The sequence below is a fragment of the Plectropomus leopardus genome, chromosome 6, assembly GCF_008729295.1.
Source record: "Plectropomus leopardus isolate mb chromosome 6, YSFRI_Pleo_2.0, whole genome shotgun sequence".
Lineage (NCBI taxonomy): Eukaryota > Metazoa > Chordata > Actinopteri > Perciformes > Serranidae > Plectropomus > Plectropomus leopardus.
In genome coordinates this window covers 14970413-14996635 of record NC_056468.1, presented here as the reverse complement: position 1 = coordinate 14996635, position 26223 = coordinate 14970413, and the positions used below count along the sequence as shown (strand labels likewise).

The 26223-nt window shown below is 41.9% G+C and overlaps 1 protein-coding gene across 4 annotated transcripts in view; it reads left to right on the top strand.

Annotated features, from left to right (window-relative positions):
- slf1 (SMC5-SMC6 complex localization factor 1) overlaps nucleotides 1-26223 on the top strand; it is a 37338-nt gene that overhangs the window by 9949 nt on the left and 1166 nt on the right. For 2 of the 4 annotated variants that reach the window (XM_042488200.1, XM_042488199.1), the window contains exons 15-17: nucleotides 1570-1646; nucleotides 9998-10090; nucleotides 11431-11613. In XM_042488200.1, coding sequence (XP_042344134.1) covers nucleotides 1570-1646; nucleotides 9998-10090; nucleotides 11431-11613 — 353 coding nt within the window. Of the gene's footprint in view, nucleotides 1-1569; nucleotides 1647-9997; nucleotides 10091-11430; nucleotides 11614-24350; nucleotides 24595-26223 lie in introns of all 4 variants that reach the window. The other 2 variants (XR_006105902.1, XR_006105903.1) reach the window with 2 other exon arrangements.

Below are 26223 nucleotides of genomic sequence, written 5' to 3'. Positions count from 1 at the left end.
TTCAGTGTCACCTCTCTAAATTCAGAGGTTTTTGCAGGTCTGTGAATGCAGCACAGGCAGAGCTCTCCATTAGTTCTTTTGTTCCTCAGCTGTAGTTTATGACTCACAGGTGGATAATTGATCTGTTGATCCGTTCAGAGCTGATCAGATCAGATCGGATAGAGGAGCAGCTGCTGTGAGTGAATGCAAAACTTTTAGACCCAGAGGAATTAATGGTTAGGTTTCACTTTCAATGCGCCTAATGTTCTGCTGCTCCATTTTTGCCAAGAGTACGCACTGCACTCAGAGAGTGTGGTTCAGTGAATAACCTAACAGTACATATATTTCAACAACGCTCCTAATGAACGGTTCAGCTCCAAAAATAAAAAATGTATTTGTGGCAACAGATGTTTTAATAGTGGCGGGCCGCTGCAAATAAATTAATGTGTGGGAAACCCTGTAACTCCACAAATATTTCAAAAATGGAGACAGATGAAGTAGATTTTTTTTGCCATGACCTTTTTGGTAGAATTAAGTGGGAAATGTAATGCTTAAGTTTTTTTCTTATTTTGGCATGTGACATGCACTTCCCCATTACTTCCATTATTGCTCACAAGTTACTTGAGAGTCAGCCTCCAAGGGCATGCGCTGCCCCAGGCCCAGAACTGATAGCTGGGCCACTGACAGCATGCTGGCCTCCTAAAGTAGACCATGAGGGAAGGAGAGACTGGGGCGTGTACAAGCCAAGTACTGTCAACCTCCACTGCTGCCAGCCTATATGGACAGGGGACACTTGGGTGAAGTGGTTCAAGATGAGAAGCGGTACAACCTTATACCAGTTATGGACTCTCTCATGCACACACACACACACATACACACAGAGCTCGTCTCATCTCTTTTCAGCCTTGTCCCTGCTAATAACAAGCAACGTGACAGGACGTGTGTTTCCTCCTCACTGCTGGGAGCTCCTTCCTGGCTTCTGAACAAGCCAATTACCAGGGAACAAGCCTCTTCCCTGTAATACGGATGGCACTCCGCTTCAATGCGGCGCACGCGCACGTGCACAGACATATACACTCCAGACACCTGTCAGGCTTCATGCAGGCAGATCTCCCATACCCACTCACAGGACTAGTGACAGCCCACAGCTATTAGCACGCCACTACTTTGAAGAGGCTTCACTTTCTTTTACTAGTTATTCCTCCTAATGTGCTTGCTCACATCGAATTCTCCGTCTCTGCGTTTGAGGCGTTAAGTGGGAGGAAAAGTGCTTTGGAGACGGGAATGGAGGATTGGGCGTGTGAAGTGTGTGTGTGTGTGTGGCCAACACAGTAGGGGTTTGACAGATATTGTCAGATTTCATATAAAATGATACGAAGCCATGAAGGATTCATTTGCTAATAGCACTTTTCACAGTGCAGTGATGCCCGTTCCACTTTCTGTACCACTAGGTCTCCATATTGTCATGCTGAAATGGTCATTCGTTGAAACTTTAGACTTGTTTATGTAAATCACAGATAATCTCTTACTGAATAGGCACATGCATATTTTCTCATAGCTCGTTTGACCATGTCCTTTGTCTCCATACAGTGCTCAGTGCTCTTTGCATGAAACAAGCCTGGAGAAAGAGAACATCCCCAGAGGTTTGAACAGAGTCAACGCAGCAGGTATGGCCCACAGACACACGCATGCACACACACACACACACACGGCTGCTTGACAATATCGCTGCACATTTGCAAGGAGCGGACTTTTAATGGACTGATGCACTGCACTAGGTCATCAGTAAAGAGGGACATGATAGCTCTGTCATCACTTTCAGTTTAATGAAGAGCACATAATGTATGGAGAGAGTGATTGATTTGCATCGGACCACGCTTCCATCTAGTCAGCTGTTAAGGCAACTCGGCTGCATAATCCAGCCTGCTGTATATGTTCCAAGGCAGAGTTTGGGCCGCATTACGCCTCCTCCACTCGCTCTTTTCGCATTGAAATTCAACACTGCGCTCTTTGTTTTGTTTAGCTTTTTTCTCATGTCTTATTCACCTTTTAAAAAAGTAACAGATAAATAAATAAATGGCATGGACAGAAATAATGACTTCCTCACACAAAACAATAACACATATTAGTACGCACTGTGTGCCTCAGATCTCCAGTTTAGGGATATTAAATGCAGCAATTAGGGTAGCGCTGCAGATATACAGTGGCTGCACTGGTGGAACTTCCTGCAATTAGAGGCATGGTACTCTGTGTGAACTCTTGAAGGTGTCAGAGCTCATATCTCCACCCTCCACCTGATCAGAAAGGCCCTGTGCTGGTGCAAAGGAGGGGTGGAGGGAGTTGGGGGGAGGGAGAGCTGAGGCAGGAGACTCAAGGCTGTTGGCATGTGTTGTTTTTCCACTACGTGATCTCTATACCGATGCGGTCGGCATTAATTTTTGATGAACCATCGGCACAGCATCCTCCCCTCTCGCCCTCTCATCCCATCCCATCTCATCCCATTCTCTCTCCCTTCCCCTCGTTCTCTCACAGGCTTTTTCACCCACATATGTAAGCTTGCTTTCTTATATTCTGCACTTCTTTGCTTTGGAGCATCTGTCTTGCCTCCTGGAACCTCAGTATCTTTGTCAAAGTAGCTGAGAGGGGTTGAGGGATTTGGGATGAACTTCTCCTTTTTTTTCAGCTCCATAGTTGCCTCTGAAGACTTAGCAGAGATTTCAATCTAAATCAGCCTGAATGTATGTAGATTGTCAAACAAGAATTGCTGTGTGTTTTTCATCACTTAAAATCTGTTTGCTTTTAGCTTTGTGTCATCTGTGTCATCCAAACCGTTAAAGTCAACATTCACGTTTCAACATTCAGTTCAAAAGCTAGGTTTGGTGTCCTTGGGAATTTAGAGCTACTCCAGGCAACCCTATCAAGCAGTGAGAAATAGCTATTTAAAAATGGTATTTAATAGATGATCAAAGTGTAGTTCTTTTTCTATAAAAATATATTCATCATGGTCAGAAGTTACAGCATATTCATTTCTTACTTTTGAAAAAGAAGTCCAACTCTAACAGGTTCAAGAACTTATCCCTTTTTTAAATTAAACATTAGAGCATGTAATTCTCACCTTAAACCTGAGTGAAGGTCTCACTCACATACTCATATAACATTTCTATTGTGGGAACTATTCTGGGCAAGCTATGTAGCAAATCAGGGTTGGATTCTAGTGTGATCTTGTGATTCTTGCATGAAGGGCTCACAAAGTATCGTCATCTGGGCAGACATGGAGGAGGAAATTGAAGTTGTAAATTCAGAAATATGTAACACTTGAAATTATTGTTTCCAGAAACCTTACAACTTCCATTTTGAAAGAATTTTATTTTTTCTGTTTTGAGTCTTTTGTTTTTGGCTCAAGTGTTGTCTCGCATGGCTTTTTTTTTTGTTTTTATGGTAGATCCAAATAAAAGTCAAAATAATTGAATGTGGTAGCCTACCGTTAGGGCTGGGTATTGTTTGTTAAATTACGATACCAGCAGCAGTGCCAGTACACTTAAAGTTCTACAAATACTAATAGAGCACTTAATGTGATATCCATATTGTGAATCAAGTGTCATTTAATATGGACATACTTTTGAACATTTTGGTGACATTTTGCTTCGCTGAAATGTCAACTGTGTTAATACACTGCTCGACTTCACCACACCACAGACTATATGGCTTATAGTTGTTGCCGGGGATATTAGTTAGAGTCCACTCAGATACACTCACTGTGACAGGGCTAACTGTCAGCATTACACTACTAACTTAACCTAATGGTTATAAATAGGTTTAACAACAGAGTTGAGCTGTATCCTGTCAGCATGTATTTAATTGTTCAGTGGTGGATGCAGTTGGTACAGTCCAAAAGTAGACCCCCGGCGCAAAAAGAATCAAATACTGGTATTGTTTGACTGGACATGCTTAGATACTACTTGGTACTGGGTTATTTTACTTGGTTTGATACTACGTACTGGTTTATTTTGGTAGATACCTTAAAGTACCGATCAGGTACTGATACCCAGCACTATGTACGATATGGTACAATTATTTCTTAATTGAAATTACAGAACAATTACTGTATAGTGTAGGGTAGTGTAACTAGTGTAAGTCGAATTGAATTTGGCTGTTCAATACGAATATTCCATAATTTGTTTTGTTTTCCATACAAAGTTTTAATGTCTGAACGGTCGCAGCGGGGCAATCAATGTGACAGCAGCTTTGATTTCAGATCTTACACAAGCTAATTGCACTAACAAGGGAATGCAAATGCATAACGACATGTTTTGCCGAAGCTAGATATAAACAAAAGTCAGAGACTGTATCCTATTAACTTGTTGTGAGATGTACATTCACCAGTTATTCACTTTACGGTGCGGTCTCTCTCTCTCCCTACATGCCCCTGCCTGCATGTCTGCAGCTGCAAAAAGTAACATGAAAGTCGAAAGCACTCACTCCGCTGCAAAATATGGGGACGTTTTAGTTCCCGGATTTTGCTGCACAGAAAAACAATTGTGTGACTTAAAGTAATCTCAGTTGACTGTCTTCAACTGATGATTCGTGTCTCCGAGTTTCAAAGGGCAGCCCAAGTATAGTGACAATATTGTTACTGTGATATATATACTGTGATTGAAGATTTGAGCCATATTGCCCTCCCTGAGCAAGACTGGAGCATAAACTATACCAGGAGTCCATGCGATACAGATTGGGCAGTGACAACACTGTCTCAGTGATGTAAATTCAATTGCCCAATCTATTTTATGATTTTTTTTTTTCTAACTAGTGATTTTGGAGTGAATATTGATTCGGATGTGTGCCTGATCAATCACAAAATTCCTACTGCACCTGTGTGTGTCATAAATATGTTTTTACCATAGTGCATCAAAAAAAATGACTGAGGAAAAAGATTTTTGTGAGCTTGGCTTTCACATTGCATTTGTTTACTTTTGCATGTGTTCATTTGGCAGACAGCTTTCTCCAAAACAATCCAAACCACAGTGGATTTACTTCTGTGCACTCTGCGTTTGTGTCTTATTACTTCCTGTTGGCAGAATGGAGGGCATCAAGGGGCTGTTGCTGCCCAGTGTTGTTTTTGACTGATTAAATGGAGGTATCCTACATTAAAATCTACACCAGTAGAATGTAAAAATGATGGTCACTTGAGTTAATGCCAGTAATTCATTGTGAAAGCTGCAGTGTGGTAATCTCGATTTGGGGGAATTAACGTGTTGCTCTTAGAGCCAGCGACAGCAGAAGTCTTCATATATAACTGGCACTGAATACCTTTCTAACACATTCCTCACAAATAGCATTGTTACAGGCTTCCAGCAGCTTTCGGTCCAGGGATCGGCAGGCCAAGCGACACTTTACAGGGGTGTTGCAAGCAGACTGAGGGATATAAAGAGCAACACATACATTTAACTTTTCTATTAAAGTGTGAAACAGGGGATTTATAGAAAAGGACAGGCGGATTTATCCTTTCCGTGCTTGTAAATGCTGAGCATGCAATTACCCCTATAATAGAGGCGTTGTGTCCAAATTGGAGCCATTAAAGTGATTTAACAGTGCGTGGATTGGCCCTGGCATTTGCGAGGATGTGTACACATGGGGTGTAGTAGAATGGGTGTTTAATCACAGCGTTTTAGAGCCCGGTAATAGCAGAGCGGCCCATGTAGAACACTGACGTGCCACACAGTACAGCTTACTCATTAGGGACTGTAGTTTGGACTGAGCACAACCCTCTGTTTGGGTGTTTCTGATTTTTTGATTGGAAATATAAGCTTCGCTGATTGGCCTCTTGATTGCTTCTGATGATGATACTGTATGACTAGTGCCTACTTTCTGGTATTATGCTTGCAAACAACTGTGCACTTTTACTGTATATGTAAGTTAATATGATTTTTACAGTGCAACACATTTTCAGAATGAAATTCAAATTGTCAAAATATTACTACAGAGTAGTGATAGTGGGTGATTGAACTGGGTAGTGACCCTAATTGTAATTCGGCAGTTTGTGTCTGAATGGTATATTTTCTGCTAATCATCTGCAAATGTGTTGTGATAAGTTAACTTGGGGATCCTGAAAAGGCAGAATTTGTGGTAGGTTTTTTAGTAGTTGTAAGAAGTCAAAAAAAGCAAGATTATGAAGCAAGTAGAACTGTCTTGAAAGCTTCGTAGCTTTTACCGTTGGCCTGGTGACCAATGTCAAAATTGCTATTTAAAGGCTCCGCTTTTTATTCTGTTTTTTTAATTACATGCATTACTCCCCAAATCCCAAAAAGGCTATGAAATGAGAAATATTAATCCAACATTATTCAGCATTAGCATATTTATTCATTCATTTCTTTATAGGCCTACATATGCACATATTTGTTTCTATGGCATATGGCTGTAATTTATCACACATTTTGTTACTGTTTTTGATAAAATATAATGAAAAATAACAATAAAGTATTTAAAGGGGAACTATGGCAATTTTCAAAATTGATACATAATTCCTACAGTCCAAAAACGGTAGTGAACATGATCGATGTTCTCCCAAATTCAAAAACTGAAGTACTAAGACTCTAAGACTAAATTTGTGATGACACAGGGTATAAAGTCTGGAGTTGCTCCATAGACAGTGAATTGATAAAGAGGTTCTCGGTGACACTGAGAGCAGCCAGAAAAATGATCTGAGTATATGGGTGCATTTTCTGTTTCAGAACTGAGAACGCTATAAGAGAATGAAACTCATTTGAGTATAAAAAAAAGAAAACAAACCTTCTTTGGGTTCACAAAATCAGGCTTCCTCTCATTGTCTATGCAACAGCTCCAGAGTTTCCCAGACCATGAAAATAACTAGGGTTGGGCCAGTGTGACAATTTTCAAACTGGTTTGATGTTAAGCTAGACATCGGACCAGGCTGTTTTACAGAATTTTACCAGGTGACCCACATGATTCAGCATTCAATCCTGAGTGGAACATAATGCCACCGTGTCCCAACAGAAAACGAGTGTCTATCACGTAGCATCGTGTAACACCGAATCTCTCTTTCCACACGGAAAGCATTAAATATGCACCCTATCACTTAACATAAACTGACCACGTAGCTACCAGCTGTGCACTCAAGATCAGACTGGAGATGTTAACACTTGAAAGATGGATGAGTAACGCAACGTACTAGCCATCTTACTACATTTGTAATGTTACTTTTTGAATCAGAAAAGGCTCTTCAGTCGCCTTCAAATCCAAAATGTTACCATTTTGGTGCAGTTTTAATGTTTTTAATAGAATAATAACCATGTCTTCTCTCTCTCATCACCCTTAAAAATAAGCACACCAAAGCCTCATTCCCGCTACACAAAAAAATCAGCTAACACCCGCAAACATCTGGCTTTTTAATGCAATGAGAATGCATACAATCGGCATTCACACCCGGGTCAAATGACTCTGCAGTAGACTTTTATCACCTTTGGCTCCAATCAGCATTGATGGGATTACAACACCCACTAAATGCGTTAATTTCAGCCCCTTAACCGGCATGATGCAATGACGCGCTGTCACTAATTCATCTGTCTCCTCCTGAGCAGCGCTAAAACACAGATCCAAATACATTTGCGCTGACTTTGAAAGAAAGACTGAATAAGTAAGAGATATATAAAAAGGAGAAACCACTAAAACGTTTTCAAAGACCTCTGTTCCTGCTGCTGTCTACTGTTTACCTGCTCTCTGGCCTATCTGGGACGTCACACAGACACACCATCAAAACAACCCACACACACACAAAAGCTGACAGAAAGGCAGCCTCATGCGGTGTTCACTGGCAGTGGGAATGCAATATTTAGCAGGTTTTCCTGTACTCAAAAAGCCAGCCTGCATGCGCTAATTTTGGTGCGAAAGTGGTACAAGAGAAACAGCGTGCGCCGGTTTCCCCCCTTACCCCTCCCCTCTCTCTGCTGAAATTTTATATTTGATCACACATGTTGCCACACCGGCCGCCTTAGCTCACCAGAAATTGAACACGACCTGTATGACACCAGTTGCTCCATTATAAGTTTACAAACATAGTTATATATCTATCACATTCAACTCAGTTTGAATTGGATTTAGCGCTGTGGTAGGCTACTTTTATAATTGCCAGAAAGTGACATAATCACAAATGTGGGTTCAGCCGGTTTGCATAAATCAAACAGTGTAGGTTTATGTTTGTACAGCACACCAGCAAAACCCGAAATCCACCCAACTCTAGAAATAACATTTTGGAATTCTTAATTTAGTTGGTGTTCATCTTTAAGTAACGGCTGCAAGTTAAGGAAAGTATGATAGTTTGTGCTGCCTCCCAGAAAAGCTTTGAATGTTCACAGGTAAATTCGAAGCCCCAAAAATGGTATTCGGAATAGCCTTAAAAGAAAGACATTACTGTTTAATCACAATACAGTTACTGAACTAGTAAAAATATCCTTCATGGGATTGCATGTCAAATTATATATACACCACCTGAGAAAGTGCTTGCAGTCAAGTACCTGCTTCATCAGATTGTTTGTGTCCTCATTGCTTCTGAGAGGCTGTGTTTTTAAAATAAGTGAATTTTTGTATCTAAATGGCATCTAGCCTCTTTAGTTGACATTGGCTTATTCCATTACACTTTTTTAACCTTCAAAAGCCTGTTCAATGACTATTGAAAAATTCTTATCTTATAAAGCTGCAAAGCAAACTACGCGGTGTAAAATAAAAATTATGTGACACTTACAACTAAAATGTGTCGAGAAATATTTTATATATTACATGTTTGAGAGCTATGTTCTGCTTGTTAAGGTCTTGTCAACTTTCTATGGAGAACATAAATTATCCTCTTTTTGATATAAACAGTCCTTCCAATTCCTCTTTTTTCTTCCTCTCTGCAACCTCTTTACTAGCGCTGGATGACATTTAATGCATCTTCTGCATCCTCAAAGACACCTCCTGGAAGAAAGGGATTCTTAAGAATGAATAGGATTTCCAATATTTCCCCTATATGCTTTGAAATGCAGGAAACCCTTTCACTCTCTCCTTCACTGCTTCTTCTTTCTTGCCCCCCTGTTTCCTCCCTCCCGCTCCTTCCTGCCCCAGTCTGTGCGCGCTGGAGTGAAGCCCCTGTACAGGCGTGGCATCCTGGGGAGAGCTAGTAAAGCATTTATTATGGGCTTTGCAGTCCTGTATTATACTGGCAAGCACAGAGCCACTCATGCTTGGCCTTTAACTTCCCTCTGAAGTTCAGCCATACATGAAAAGAGGGGGCTCTGGCCCACTAATATATTCTTGGTTTAATATTGTATCAGGAAAAAGTGAGGGACGGGGTAAAGATGAGAAAAAAGGGAAGAGGGGAGAAGAAAATTGTGTTTAAAAATGTAAATGGAATCCTTGAGAGTTTTTTTCCACGCCTGTTCACTGGTAGTTTGCTGATTAAATATCACGTGGCGACACTGGCAATGCCCAGCGGAGCTTTTGAACCTTGGATCTGTGAAGAATCCTTTTCGAGGCTTTGTGCGTGGGCTGTCTACCATAACTTCCTCTCAAGTAACAATATAGGGACGAGCGGACAGGAAGCAAGACTACATTCTCACCACTACATTCATTCACTCGCCGACTGCCCCGATATTAACTTTGTTGGTCTCGGGGTGTAAGTGGAAAATCTCTGTGTCTATAAAAGCGGAAAAGAGCGAGGAAAAATAGTTCAACTCTCCATCTTTTAATTTTTTCATCCTCCCATTTTTTTCCCTTGAAAGATCTCCCCCCTTTTCTCATCACTCTCTTTAAATCGCATCCTCATTGGCGGGTCGTACTTTTTTAGGTCAGCTTTTTTTTTTTTTTGGTGTTTGGGGACATTTCTGTGGTATTTTATTGGTGTGTTCACCATATGGAGGGGGACAATGGGCAGGACATCGGGGCACACCCTAATTTTGGATTTCTCTCTTCTCTTCCGCCTCTTCTCTCTTTTGGGTGTGTTTGTCCGTTGTGTGTGTCCTGGTCGAAGGAGAGACCCTCCTCCACAGAGCTTGCAAGAGGAACCAAGTGGAAACAGTGCTTCAGATCCTGGCGCTTCCTGGCACAGACGTCAACGTTAAAGGTAAGACTTTCTCGCTTTCCCTTTTCTCTGTACCCTCTGTCTCGCCGTCATCTGACTTCACTCCCACAGTTTGCTCTAGGGTTTCGAAGAGCGATTAACATTGGGGGGAAAAAAAAGAGGTGAGAAGAAATAGGAGTGCGTGTGCGTCATCATTTGAGGTTAACCTTTAGCTAAAATGTAAAGGGTGTGTCTAGAGAGAGCTGGATGGGTTTGGAGGCTCAGATTTATAGCTTTACGGTGACTTTGCTAAGTGAATTGAATGCCTTTTGATATTTCAGAGTGACTCTCTTTTGTCCCTTTAGGTCAAATATAATGACTTCCCCTCCTTTTATGGAAATGTTGTGCTTGTTTCAAAGGTTTCTCCAATTTTGTAATAGCCCTTTAATAGCAGCCTAAATTAACTTGCATCTTTGTAGGGGGCTTATGCAAGAGGCGATGTCCGAAATGTGATCAGGCAGAACTAAAAACTAAAAATGGTAAAATTACCGCTGTCACCTTGCAGTTGTCTCCCTAAACCAGGCCTGACTTAACCGAGGCAGGACATTTTCGGTTGGAGTCCTTTCTTGTCAGATAAAACAAATCTATGTTATGATGTTCTCCAAATGGTCTGATTTTTAATCTTTAGGGCTTTTTTCTGTCCGTGACCGTTTTTAATTTCAAAATGTAAGCTGTAAAACAAGATGGAATTATGTGTTTCAGTATATCAGCATATATGGAAATGCAGATTTTTCTATAATTATATAGAAGTATATGGGCCATGGTTCGCAGCCTTATTGTAACTCCCCAACAAGAATTTTATGCAGTCCAACAGCACATTGGTATTAGCTAATTAGCCTTTAGCAGCCTCAGGTCAGTGGTGATAATGTCCTTTGTCTTATGGCACTAGAAAGACAGATCAGTCATTGATAAAAAGTCAAAGTTTTCAAAAAATGGCTGTCACCTGCATAACTTAGAGTATTAGATGTAATCACTTTGCAAGGTGTCAATTTCTCGCAGATTTGGCACAGACTTCCTCAAATTAGCCCTTGCTTGTGTGTTTGCTAGCAGAGCTGTTAGCCCACAGAACTAGTTGACAGATGAGCCAAAACAGAGTGTGTTAGCCTGCTAACGCTGCATTAAGACTCTTTTAAGCTTTCATCGTGACTCTTCAGTCAGTTTTCTGGTACCATATTTTGGGAAATGTGATTAAATTCTTTGCAAAACATTGCACTTAAGTTGCTATTTTCCATTTAAAGTCTCTAAATGTCAGTTAAAAGTGCATTTATGCTTTTTAACCCCCAAAAGTTTTAAATAATAATAAATATTTGTGCTTGGATTTTTTTTTCTTTTGGTGCATGTAGACCATGCAGGCTGGACGCCTCTGCATGAAGCGTGCAACCATGGCAGCACTGCGTGTGTGGAGGCTTTGCTACGTCACCGCCCTGCTCCTGTGCTCAATAGCCAGGTGGGTGGAATCAGTCCGCTGCATGACGCCCTGCTAAACGGACACATGGATATCGCCAAACTGCTACTGAAACATGCAGGTGAGTAAACTTTACTAATACACCCACAGTCTTTGCTGCTTCTGAGTTTGAGCTGATGTAAAGCCTGACACAAAGCATTGGTTTTACAAGAATGAGATAATGCTGTTAAAAATTAATAAATACAAATGTCATCTTTATAATACCTAAATAATGGTCAGGTATTTATGTTTTATCGAGTGATATTGGTCATGAAAATTTCTAAGTAGCAGATCAGTAAATGAACACCTTTGTGGTCATCATGCATATTTATCAGGTTAAGCTAATGCTTTTAAAGAAACTAGGCCAAGCAGAATAGAAGCAGAATTGTCTTTTTTTCAGGTTAGCTCTTGCTGTAGAAGCTTTTTAAGTTGAAACTGGGACACTGATTTGGTCCTGGTTCTTTATTTTGTCAATACCATCCCTATACCACCATTCGGGCAGGTTCAAATAAACTGTGCTTCCCTGGCTGTATGTTACATGTGTATATTCCCTAATTATATGGGATATACACAACTGTTTTCATGTAATCCATCTTCCTTGAAACGATTCATTAAACCAAATGGTCCCCGTCACATTGATGGAATCATATAATGTTAAAATAAAACACCTTTAACTTGTCCAGCGAGTTGGCTGCCAAGAGAGCTAATCTGTAGAATTAGCTATTTAGCTAATGATTTACTTCAGTGGTGGGCTGCGTGTCACTGCCTCTGTAGCCAAGACAAGCTTTCAATTTAATGTAGCCAACAAATGCAGCAGAGCTTACTGACAGATTGAATGCTGCTTTCGACCTTATTAACAGGGCCAGTTTTATCTTAACTAGCCTCCCAGTGGAGTGAGGGACCTGTTGATGGTGGGGCTTTTAAAGGGGCACTCCACTGATTTTACACATCAGGTTCACTTCATTCATCACACAGATGACTATTCAGCCTCTGTAAGCAGTTGTATAATGTCTTTAGTTCCTCAGGGGAAAGCTTTTAAAAGTCTGAAAAAATAACCTTGATGATGTCATTAGGGGTTAATTCAGCTCAGGCGTGGAGACGGGAATGTTTTAGCAGAAAGCCTGTGTTACAAACTGTAGGCGTGGAGTTTCAAAAACATGGGCCATTTACCCGGCATTAGGGATCTTACAAAAAACAATATTAATACGCATTATCGGAAACATAGGATCTAGGGTTCACAGGGCTTGATCCATACACAAGACAAAAAGTTAGGATTTCTCATGGCAGTATCCCTTTAATGTTTCCACTTGGGCTGTGCTCAGTGTTTGTATGTTAGCTAAAGGTGTGTTATTGTTACCTACAATAGCAACAGAATTATAAGCTGCCATATACTCTGCTCCCAAGACACAAAGAATTGGTATGAGGGGTGTAATTCACAAGTTTCAAATTGCTGATATTACAAAGTCTGCCATGATACAATTTTGATTTTATTCAGTTCAGGGGCCTGCCATTGCTATGATGCGATATCAGTAAACATTCTCATTGCCTTTTTTTGACTGCTTGCCATTATCTGCCCTGTGCTCAGTCGTCAGCACTGTTCGAATGTTTAGGAAGGAAGTGTGCATGAATGGAAATGGTGACAGACGTGTCATGGGAATTTCAAAATAATGGTGTATCTTAAGATGATCATAAGTATCTATTTTACGCTTTGCATCAATGACATTGGATTGTTGAGGATATATGGATCCAAATCAATCTATCATTACATCCCTTATTTGCACTGAAGTAGTGGTGTTATCAAAAATAATTGATTTATCGCAACGTATCACATCTCAATATTTGAAACAATTTCAATACTCATTTTTCGCAGTATTGATACACTGGTGCCAGCTGCATTTTCTTGGTTGCTTGCTTTTCTTCTTATTGATGTTTACTACAGTCATTCTGCTTGCCAGGTATTGAACAGAACTGTCAATTCACTACACCCAATTTCCATCTTTAGTCTGACATTGCGTCCACTCTAACTGAAGAGGGGATCAATTTTCCCAAAACAAGTCACCAGAGAACAACATATGCGGCTGAATCTAACTCAGTTTCAAGTCAACACTCATGCATACCCATGACAACAGACCTGTTTTGCTGGAGTTTTAAGGGATGAGCACAGCAGAGATGTAAAACAAACCACAATGTCGGGCGATATCGAGAAGACATATTGATTCAAAACAACCTTGATAGCCTATCTTGCCTATAGTCTTGCCTAATTGTTGTTTATACTCCTCATTGGCTAACTGAATCCCTCCCACGGCGCTCATTGCTCATTTTTTATTTTAAAAGAGAAACCACTGTTTCATGTCACAATACAAGACGAAGCAGTCAACTCAAACTTGGTGGAGTGGGCCGATTCAAAGGTCTGGAGCCACGCGATCAGTCTGCCGTTTTCTTCCACTACCCAAGAAAAGTCATGTTTTTTATGTTATGGCCTTGTTATATTAATATTTCAATTAAAAAAATAACATTTTTTATACCCTAAATGTCAATTTTTCCCTGTGGAATCATATATAGTATTAAATATCAGTATTTTTCAAGGCATTGTATTGACGTTAGAAATTCCTGCACTAGACCCCATCGGCTGTAGCAGTTGTCTGCTTCCTCGCTGTATGAATCGTAGATCATCTATACCATCTCTCCCTCTGCCCCCACTGCTTGTCTTCATAATCCTCATGCCATCCTGCACTGCAGTGTCTGTCCAAACAGATTACAGCATCACCTCATGAGATGTCTGTTAATGTATTTTTGACGAGATTAGAGGAGTCAGGATCTGCCGCTTGCGAAAATTCACATACAGGTTTTTTGTGGAAATGTGTCACAACACAACTAGTTTGTGCGTCGGTATGTTTGCATGCCACATACAGTCTGAGCTCAGGAGGGTTGAAGCGAGCGTGACGGGTGTCGGAGCTCAGGAGAGGGTTGCGTCGCTGGGTGTGCGGCAGCAGGTGGCAGAGAGGAAATGTGTGTGCGTTTTTTAGGGTGGGGGGGGGGGGGGGGGGGGGGGGGGGGGGGGGCCATTTGCCAGCGTTGAACAAGTCTCCCATGTAACATACCTCTGCCTCTGCCCACCTCTCAGTTTGACTAATTATAGTTAATTTGATTCGACTTTCCCATTAACACATGTACATATTCTGTCCTCAAAAAATAAATTAGACTGGGATTGTTTAGTCCCGGAGAGGAAACAAGAGAGCGCTCCCTTTTTTTCTCTCTCTCTCTCTTCCTTAGTAACAGGAGGGAGAGCAAATTAAAAGAGGTCAGAGGAAGAAGCAGCTATCTGTATCTGTAAAATTAGAAGAGAACGAGAGAGTGTGTGTGTGTGCAGCAGACGTCTGGCCTGCTGTCTAGGCCAGGTCTCTTCGCAGGGACCGAGCTGAACAACAGGAATGAGAATACTCCCAATTTGAAACACCTGCAGGCTTGTACATTACACTTCTTTTTCTCACTCGCTCTCTCCTGACTGTTTGCTATTTCCTCACACCTTGATGGTGGGTTGTCTAAAGGCTACAGCAGGGAGCTGGTGAGGAGGTGGTCCTCTTGACTCCAGGCTACATTGTCTCTGTTGGTCTCTTTTCCGTGATCTCCATCTTGTTGCCATGGACACCATCGATAGGCCTAGCATTTTCTTCTCTTCCTTTTTTTTTTTTTTTTTAGATCTTTAAGTCCTGGCAGTTAAATGTGGAAAGTTTTAGCTTTGGGGCTACATCATGCTTAGTTACTGTAAGCATCTTTATGTTGTTGTTCCTTCCAGTTTTTCACTGGAGCAGGACTTTTGTGCTTATGGCAGCATTTCTGCATTAGAATAAATACAATTTTGGCCAGGGAGACTCGCTGCAACGTCCCATGGTAGGAAAACAGGCTAGTGGGCCAGATGCATTTCCATGCCTTTCTCTCTCTTGCTCTTTTATTTATTATATTCCTGTGTTTTTGTTCTTTTGAGCGCTGAGTTACATCTCCTGAAACTATATTTTCCATTGAGGCATTCACCCTGCTGTTTCCAACAGACAGGCTGAACCTAGCTGCCAAGGTTCTGGTAGGCCAGAGAGGGCAACACTGACACTGGCACACCAACAAAGCCTTTATTTGGGAGTGATCTCACCCCTTTGTAAGCCTGTCTGCTCGGAGGCCTGGGCTGTGGTGTGTGTGTGTGTGTGTGTGTGTGTGTGTGTGTGTGTGTGTGTGTGTGTGTGTGTGTGTGTGTGTGTTTTTAGGGGTGAATTGCAGGGGGGGAGGATCCCACCCCCTACCCCCTCTACCTCAGTCCCTCTAGGCTTATGGAGCTGGCAAGGAAAGGATGCCATGGCTGAGGGCAAGGCTGACTCTGCTCCCCTCCCCTCCTCCTCCCATTGCCCAAGGCCGCCCCACATGACCCTGTGTATAAGAGTGTGTGTGAGTGTGTGTGTGTGTGTGTGTGTGTGTGTGTGTGTGTGTGTGTGTGTGTGTGTGTGTTTGGCTTGTTTTTACACGGTATGGTGTCCTTGGCTATATATTTTGGTGTACGTGTATGCATGCACAAATATTTTCCTGAATCTCAAATGCTGTAATGAGTGTATGCTGGCTTGCAATTAAGTGTGTGAGTGTGAGTGTGAGTGTGAGTGTGTGTGTGTGTGTGTGTGTGTGTGTGTCTGCGTGTGTGTCTGTGTTTGCTGATGCTTCCCTGTTCCCCCTCCTCAGCTGGTAGGAGTGTTTAAATGTTGCAGGGTGGCCAGGGCAGCCGGTACCCCTGATTGGAATGGAAAATGACCCGGAGCCTTTAGCTGTGCAGTTCTGAACTGGCACACACACACATACACATACACACAAACACACACAGCAGAGGCGTGTCAGTGAGCAAAGGGGGTGGAGAAATAAAGAAAAGAGCCTTTAAGCTGTCACCACTCGGCCCCTGTGACCGTAATCGCTGATGGCGTCCTCTTAATACAGCCCACCGTGTTAGTAAGCACAGCCAGTCCACTTCCACTTGTAAACACACACACACACAGACTCATTTATATGCTTGGATGGGGGACATAGTATAGCAGCAAAAAGAATTGTTCAGGTATGTGTAAAAGTGTTTCTGTTGTCTAATTGTTTGGCTTGAGTCAAGTTCAGAAAAGGCAAGAGAGGTTGCTTCATGACAGCTTCTTCATTTTCTCTTTTGTGCATCCTTGGGTACACACACATACACAAACACGCACGGTCGGTTGATGCAAGGCATCCCGCGGTCCCTGCAGATCTTAATGTGAACGAGTGTTTGTGGAGCAGAAAGATGTCATTTGCTCAGTGGCACAGGAAACGCACAGTCCCCTCAGACTGCTGTAGTCAGTCATGGTTTGTCTCTGTCTGTTTGTCTATCTCTGTCATAGATATACACACACACACACACACACACACACACATACACACACACAGGTAGTGTTTTAGACACACTTGGGCCTCTTCACTGTCAACACGGTAAAGAAAGTTCATTCGGCTCTGCACTTATTTCCCTGTGGGTCCTGAACTGGCAACAGCGAGGAGCCGAGCACTCGTACTATTAGAGGTGAGGCTGTGTTTGGAGCCCTCGGCTTCACTCAGGTGTGTTGATGTTTCAACTGCGGGTTTCTCCAGGCTGTATTTCAAGGACTTCCCTCGCTGGGAATTTTTTTGACTAGATTCTTCTTCTTTCTCCTCTCTTCCTGCCTCTCTCCCTCTCTCTCGCTAACCACCCCCCAACCTTTCTCTCTGTGTTTAGGGGTGGCTGCCAGGATTAAGTCTGGAGCTCTATCCAAACAGTCACCCCGGTCGTTCCTCAACATGCTCCAAGAGGAGGAAGAGACCTCCTTTTCAGATTAGCCCTATGTGTGTGTCTTTTATACAGATGAGGGCCAATGAGGATCAAAAGAGGCTGATGATGATTTTGTAATTTGTTAAAGGTTTCCTGCAGGCTGCTCTTGCCCAGCAGCACCTTTATCGTGGACAAACACACACATCCCTTGCCCTTTTTCTCCTTTTTAATCAGCAGCAGCATTTGGCGAGAAAGGAGGCCACATGGAGCTAGTTTAGTGAAAAGAAAGGGCAGAGGCCAAGGAACATGATTTTTTTAGGTATCTATGTATTTTGCAGCCCTTTTTCACCTACAAGGTTCAGCTGGACTTTAACGTCGTATACTTATTTGTAAAGACCACAAAATAATTGAGAGTGGGGAATTTGTAAGTGTTGAAAACTTGGTATTCCATCCAAAATGCCAAGTTTCAAGGTTTACTTCATTTCTTTTGTCCACTTTTGGGTTGGAAAACAACATGCTCACAGAGCAGGGATGATTTTGAGTCGTTGCCATGAGGCTCATTCAGTCTCCATGCTCCAGCCCTGAACTTCACTCATCAAAAACTCCAAGAGAAAATAAAGGTAGCTCTCTTTTCTTTCCCACTTTACATTATGACACACACACACACACACACACACACACACACACATATATATATATATATATATATATATATATATATATATATATATATATATATATATATATATATATATATACACACACATATGTATATATATATATATATATACGTTATATTCTTTTTCCAAATATGTTGATAGAAAATGCAGACTAGACAATGAGTGTTTAAAGTTCAACAGTGGTAGGTGTTTGAACTCATAGTTCGGAGAGAATGAAGACATTCAGCAGCAGTTGAGTGTGTTTGCTTAAGTCATTTTTCAATAAGAAGCTAAACCCTGCAGCGTTTGTAGAGTGTTGTACTTTTAAAGAGTTTGGAGCAGCAGTAAGGAGCGTACAGTGGGAGCAGTTATTCATTCAACAAGAATATTAAGTGAGTCTGAAGTTCCTAAGTTTAACTTTGCTATCACAATGTCAAATGTAAAGACTTCATATCATACAGAGAATTGTCTCCATTTTAAATGTGCAGTCAAATGTAACAATACTGTTACTGCTACCAAAACTGAGTTAAGCAATAGCTTGTTTAAGGCATTTATATGAGAGCATCAACTTATTATTTTTATTATTAGTTATTCTGCCTTATGGCATTCTATCATAATTTAAAAGGGCTGCTGTCTTTAGTAAGCTGTAGGAGATAAAGAGGGGGGCAGCACTTTTGATTGGCAGGAAAAAAATGTTTGCTGTGAACTCTGTATCCAGTTTATCTCAGGACACTGAATGAAAGCGTTACAAAAAAAGTTTTCGGCTTTTTATCTGTATTATTGATCTTTTCATCTGTACATTGTCTTGAAGTGTTGGCATACAAAGACGCTTAATCTGGGGTGCTCAAAGTTTTGACCATTTAGTGCCAATTTAGGGAGCAAGTGTATGACTGAGGGCGGCACAGGAAAAGTGCATTTGGAGATTATCCACTGAAATCTATATCTATCTATATCTAAATCTAACTATAGTTTACGGCACTTGTATTGATCACAAAACGTAAAACCAGCAACAAGCATTATACCAGCTTAAACATCAGCACGTCATCATACCCAGGTGACCAAAATGACCTGGCCCAGCATTGGCTCAAACTCAGCAAGCTGGGAGAAAAGTAGGGCCACGTCTGGTTGCCCTTCAGTTGAGACTCGGGTTGAATTATGCCCCAGAATGGGGCCAGATAAAGTGGCCCAATTCTAGCTGCCACAGTAAGAAATAAGTCAGGCCAAATGCAGTTTCCTGACTCAGCTGAGACTGGGGATGAATAGAATGCCAGAATGGGGCCAGATAAACTGGTCCAATTCCAGGTTTGGACACTACCATCACTAAGCCGATATCAAAAATGATCTGGCCCAACACTGGCCCAAACTCGCTGTGTGTCAGCTGAGACTTAGGATAAGATGCCCCAGAATCAGGCAAAATAAATCATGCTGTCAACACTGCCATAACTGTGTACCGACATTAGCATTTAACTCAAAGCACTATGCTTAAGTGCAGCATCACAGAGCTGCTACCATGGCTGTAAACTCTTAGTTGTGCTACTAAATCATGATGGAATGTCTGCACAAAACTCCTGTCTTTGCACATTGTGTGTAGCACTGGGCACAAGGAAGAGCACTTTAAGTACAGGAAAATACCAACATGTCATAGAGCGTCTTGGACTAGTTATTGCCATGAAAACAAAACACAATGTGTCACGTTTGTACGAAATTATTGTTCCATGAGAGCTACAATTCTACAATTTCATTTAGCAGATGCTTTTATCCAAAGCGACGTACAACACAGAGCTAATAAATTCTAAAATTCATTCAGTCATCATTTGCTTATTGCATGTCCTTATCTCACTCCTGTCATCTGTGTTCATTCCCAGTTACTTGTATCAAATTAACTTTCAAAGAGTTTGAATAACTAAATGAGGTTATGTGCATGCTAATGGCATCATAGGAAACTGTTTATTTGCTTGCACATGATGATTCAGTGCATGACATATTATTAGAGCTAACAGCTGATGGCAGTGATTAGCCTTTTCTGATTCAAGAGGGCGGTTAAGAGTTCATTTGGAGCTCCACTCTGATTATTTAAGATGCTTATCGCCCACTGCTGATCAGCATCCAGCAAATCAGAATATATCCGATGACCCCGACACTTGAGGTGTTGTAGTGGCAGGGGATTACACAAAGCTAGCAGTTGGTGTCCATGCTTTTACATCCTACATCCTATCCTTATCTGCCCCACCTCCTCCGTAAGGCTATGATCCAACTGTAATCTGTGCCTGGCCAGGGTGTGTTTAGGTGAAGAGCTCAGGGACAATCAGACACAACTTGTTAAGATGACGCTCACCTCTAACTGAGAAGAGACAGAGAATTTAAGCAGAGGTGACATATACCCTCATATTATTTTATAAAAGGTATTGACCCGGGCCGCTTCAACTGAAGTAATCTCCACAGGCATCCCCATCCTTGTTTTTTATACCCTGAATATCAAGGTAGAGAAGGGGAGAGAAATATCACCGAGCGCTCAGACACTGTTGCTAAAGCGGAGAGGGGATGTTCGCATATTCACATGTCTGGCTGGTCTTTCTTTTTTTCACTGCATCTGATGCCTCTCCGCTGGCTGCTTTGGTGCTTCACTTGGTTGGCCTTGTTGTTTTTGCTGTGGTTTCTAGTTGCTAGCTAGCAGCTCCCTGTGGATATGTGATGCCGTGCCCCTGGCTGCAGTTCACACACACTCTCTTTTTCAGGCAGCGAGGGGGGGAAAGAGAGGCAGAAAGAGCGAGAGAGAGAGAGAGGATGTTTACCATGCTGTGGAGCTGCCTGCTTCGCAGCTTGTCTGCCTCAGCCACAGCATCAGACCAGAGACAGAAGAGAGAGAGAGAGAGAGAGACATAGGGGGAGGGTGCACTGCATCTTTCTTTCCTTCCCTCCCTCCTTCCCTCTTTTTGCGCCAATTTTCCCCTCCTCCACTCTCGCTTTTATATTTCTTGTCTTCGCCTGCCCTCTAAAGGCCAAAGGGCTTTGCGCTCTGTATGTATATGTGTGTGTGTGTGTGTGTGTGTGTGTGTGTGTGTGTGTATGTGTGTGTAGCAGTCAGACTGCATCAGGCAGTGGCTTTTGCTCGGCATGTGAATTTCCTCCCCTGTGCTGTAGCTTCAGAGCTGAGGTCTTAGCGGGGCATTTTAACATCCATGTGTACACACGGACACACACACGCACACACACACAGACACATACACACACACGCATAAAGGATGGTGTAATTACCCTGTGCTCTCATGTAATCCCCCAGGTGCTGTATTTATCTCCACTGCAGCATATCTGACACCCAGCGCCAATACCTGGATTCACTTCAGTTGCCGTCCCTGCACCAAAACCATTCCCCAGCTTCTAGTCTCATAACAGTGTGTGTATTACATTACAAATTGCACGTGATGCTATTTGTTTGTCTTGTGTTTGAAAATATGTAATTTAGCACTGGCTAGGAACGTTGACGTCTGTATCAAGTGCAGCTGAGCTGTGTGGTGGTGGAGCATGAGAGCAAGTTTTATTTCCCAAGATGGATAATAAGCGATGCTCTTGTCCAGAGGGTGAAACATACAAGTACAGGAAGGGAGGGAAATATATTGAAAACAGTTGAAAAGCAGAAGATACAAGCTGATGCTTAATGGAAATAAAATGGAGAAAGTCAAGCAGGTAAATATGCAGATGTGACAAACGGCAGACGGCACACACCGTCACACACGGTTAGCTTTCAGGCAGACAGATCTACAATCAAACACACAGCTGTACAGTCAGTCGTACAGACTTTCAGGCACACCGAGCCCAGGGCCGTGCTGCAGGGGCCCTCTCCTCCCCACACCAGTGTCATGCCTCTGGTTGGAGCCTGTCTGTCAACCGGGTTTGACATTGCATTTCTTTCTCTGGTGCTGATGATGTGCATCTTGTGTGTGACGGAACAGAGCAGAAAGAAGGCTTGAAGAGACAGCTGTAGGCTGGATTGGAAACTAAAAACAATGGAGCGTATTGTGGTTATTTTATTTTGGGTGGAATTTTTGTTTCAGATAGTTTGATTTAATTTTTGATATTCACGAGTCTGTGGGTCACTGTGCATCTTCAAAACTAGCTTGTATTGTGAGTGCTGCGTTGTCTGGTACTTTATGCTTAAATTATCACTATTTATGTTCAGTTCATTCCCACATCTTTGCTGCTGCAACAAGCCTTTTTACCCTGAGACTAGAACATAGTTTCATCTTACCAGTGTATGAAATTTATGGTTTTAAGAATCTGTGCCATAAAGTACTTTAAAATTTTATTTCATGAACATAAAATGAATGTATATGGTTTCCTTATATTTTATTTTAGATTTCCATATACATTACATTTATTTTACAGTGTTAATTAACCACATGCACCTTAGCAGATTTAACTGGGACCACTGCATTTGCATGTGAGAGTGATAGAGACAGGGAGGAGAAGATGGACTGTTGCAAGTAATCATTTCAATTTCCTCCACGATTTTAATGGTGAAGAAAAAGTTGTTGCATTCAAGTATGGATTTGGATGTCGATTAACACAGCACATTTGAAGCGTCGAAGCATTCAGGGAAGCCCTAATTTTACTCTAATTTTGTCTATCTTAACTTTTGTGATCTTCTGCATATTATAACAGTTTAAGTGTTCCCGCTGAACAAAACTACCGCTTTAACACTGGAGTTGTAAGAAGGAATGGGAGAAGCAAACCATCTCCTCCTCATTTGGTTAATAACACTACAGAGTGCTGGGGATCGTGGCCCAGGCTGAAAGGCTCCTTGCAGTTCAAGGCTGCTGGTCCTTTCAAAGGACGGCACACAACATGATATATTGTGAAGCTGCCTCAGTCTTCAAAAGCCATCCCAGATTTTTTAGAGCTCATCTGGAAAGGGACAAAGATGGATCTGTTTTCTAGCAGGCATGAAGTTGCGTGTTCCTCTATGTCTGCATGGGGTATTATAGTAGTGCTTTTAAAAAAAAAAATCCACATTCTTGTGTTCCTCAATCTTTCTGCTATGTGTCACTCCATGGTTGGCTTCACAGCCACTCCCATTGCATGAGTGTAATAGCGAGGACAGCTTGTTATAGAAACCTGGTGATTATGACCTGCTGTGAACAACCTCACTCTCTCTCTCTCACACACACCATGTCGCTCCGTCTCCCTCTCCCTCCCCTCTGCCTTTCTCTCGTGGCCACTTTGATCAAATCTGTGCTCTTACGTCCTTGACTGCTGCCCCCGATGCCTGACCCCTGCATTTGAAATTTCCCCGCTTATGTAAAAGTTTATGTAGATTAATGCCACAATTTATGCAGATTGAGTTTTTGCCACTCAGGCTTGAAGCACTAAAAGGTAGATGAGCGCTGACCTTCCACGCTAACAGCTACGTGAGCTCTCACCGATTATCTCATAACTGCTACACACAGTGTTAGTTCAGTGGCAGACAGAGAGATGGAGAGCAATTTCAGAATTCATATTGTTCCATTTGTAACTTTTTTTTTTTTTAGATGTCATTTACAACATGGCTGTCTTTTTGTCAAAATGGCATTCGGGAGGCTTAGTAAGTGTCGTCTATGTCACAGTGCACCGCACACACATACAATCGGCCCTCCTTTACAACATAATTCTGTAGCGCCAGAATGTCTGTCAAATAGAAACAACTGGCAGCAGTGGTATCAAGCAACTGTCTGTGTGTGTCACGCCCGAGCCTCCACAGAGCCGTAAACTCGCAAGTGGCAGCAGCATTGCCGAGGTTGAACAGTCAAGTGCCATCAAGAGCAGTTTGCCATAGAAATGGGTCTATCTGAAAGCAAACAAAGGGCTCACACTTGACTCGACCCGCTCCGTGTAGGCTAAGTGCGCACGGGCACGTCTGACACTGGAAAATGGCTTTCAGTCTGAACAGACAAAGCGAAGAGTAGAAAGAGTAGACGGTAAATGTCACTGTTCTAACTTTCCTGGCTTTGTAGGAGGGGGGAAAGTGTTACATTCAACTATGGCTGTCACATTTGCTTTGAATGCTGGGCAGCGCTCAGAAGATAAAGTCAAGGATTTTGGAGAGGTTTTGAATTCACATGTATTTGTGTTGTGGGATTTTTAACACCAATGTGCCTCGTATGCCTATTTTACTTAAAATTATATTAACGAATTTCACAGAAAGCACAGAATAGACAGTATTTGTAGAATGGTAAGAAAAGATATTCATTAATGAAACTTTGCTGCTATAAATCATGCTCACAAATCTCTTTTTCACATCTCAAAAAACTTTTAGCGAAGCAATTTTCTGATGTCACTGTCAAGGTTTAATGCGAGTTTGTCAACCCCCAGTAGCCCTCTACGTTTGTGTTTCAGATGATAGCCATGAGGTCAGCCGTGGAATTGCATCAAAAAAAACAGGAAAGAGGAGCCTCCATCAGTTCACCAACCCTCTGCGCCTTTTACACAAACACAAAGTGACCCGCCAGTCACACAGTTACGACAAAGTGTCAGCTGAAGTTAGTGCTGAAGTGAGCTAAAAGCCCTGGCTGGCACTGAGGCCCAGTGGGGAAACAGCTGTTCACTTTAACTCCTCACTTCCCTGAGAGTGTGAGTTTCTGTAAGTGTAAGTGTGTGTATGTGTACACTGTATCGCATATGCATTTGTGTGTGCACTATTTATATCTGTTGCTGCGTCCTGTCATTGACCCGTGCAGTGTCTCTTCCGCCTTATTTGATAATGATGCTGCAGCCTACAGTAGCTCGGCTGCATGTCAGCGTGTCATGTTATTGCTGATGCCTCAGTTTACATCAGACTCATTAGCCTCCTGCCCTCAGGACAATTTGCAGTTATAAAGTTTAACATTTGAAGCTCCTATGTGAGATTTAGAGGGATTTAGGGGCATCTAGCATCAAGGATTACAGATTTCAAACAGCTGAAACTTCTCCTGATTAGAATTCCTTCACTGTTCATGGTTCAGGAGGTTTTTACCAGCAGCCAAATTATCCATAGAGGTCTTTTTCTTTCCAAAACAAAAAACCCAGGTGAATTAAACTAGTAAAAATACTGAATAAGTCAGTATAACGCTGAAAATCATGGTTTGTCCCATGCTGTTCGGTCCATCAAAGATGGGCCATTAGCCATCACTTGCTATAGGACCCCCTCGAAAACGAGATGGTTCATCTCAAGGTGTTTATCCTAATGAATAAACTTGTACAACTTGCTAATGTCTGCATAGTAATGCCTTTTTTTCTCTTAAAACTTAAGATCAAGACATTCAGGAGGTTTTTACCAGGAGCTGAATTATCCACAGAGGTCTCTACCTTGCAAAAACAATTGCACTAGGAGATTAAAACCAGAAAAAGCAGTTTCATGTTACAAATCAGTGTTTCTCCGACATTGTCCAGCACGTCAAAGATTGGCCGCTTTCTTTGATAACTTATGTGTGCTCACCTTATTTCTGATCCAGACATTCAGGAGGCTTTTACCAGGAGCCGAATTATCCGCAGAGGTCTCGTCCTCTACAAAAAAAAAACAAAAAAAAACGGACAAATGGATCATTGAATTATTCAAACCAGCTAAAACACTGTCTACAGCAGTTTCATATTAAAAAGATGAAGTGTTTTTCCAACACTCTTGTTGCAATAGGGGCTGCGAAACTACAGTGGCTGATATGAAAATGTGAATGGCCCAATCTAGAGCAATTGTTTTGTTTGTCTGTTTGGGGCTACTGTAGAAACATGGCGGTGCAACATGGCAATCTCTGCAGATGAGGACCCGCTCCCTCTGTAGATATACAGCTCATAATTTAAGCACAACAGTTCTTATTTTCAGGTGAATATACACTAAATATTGCACTGTTCTTTTCCATTTCTGCCAACATACCCCCCAAAACCTATATAGTGGATACATACAAACTACAGGTGGATTCTAAATTTAAGTCACATTTAAAGCTCAGTAGTAGTTTCTTTTCTAACAACTTTCAGATGATATCTCTCGTAGAAGAATTCGGGGGGGGGGGGGGTCAGAGAGTATTCATGCAGTAGTGGTTTGGATTATGTTTTGTCATGGTGTGTCTGAAGGTTGTCACATCCATGTACTTTGTGTCGAGCACTCCACCAACTGAATACATGATTCACTGCCGTCCTTGTGCTTTCATGTGGAGAGTTGTCTTATCTTAATAGAGGCAGTGGCAGATCCTCTTAAAGACACTTTGTGTCATTGTACTACACAGTGTTTGCAGCTACT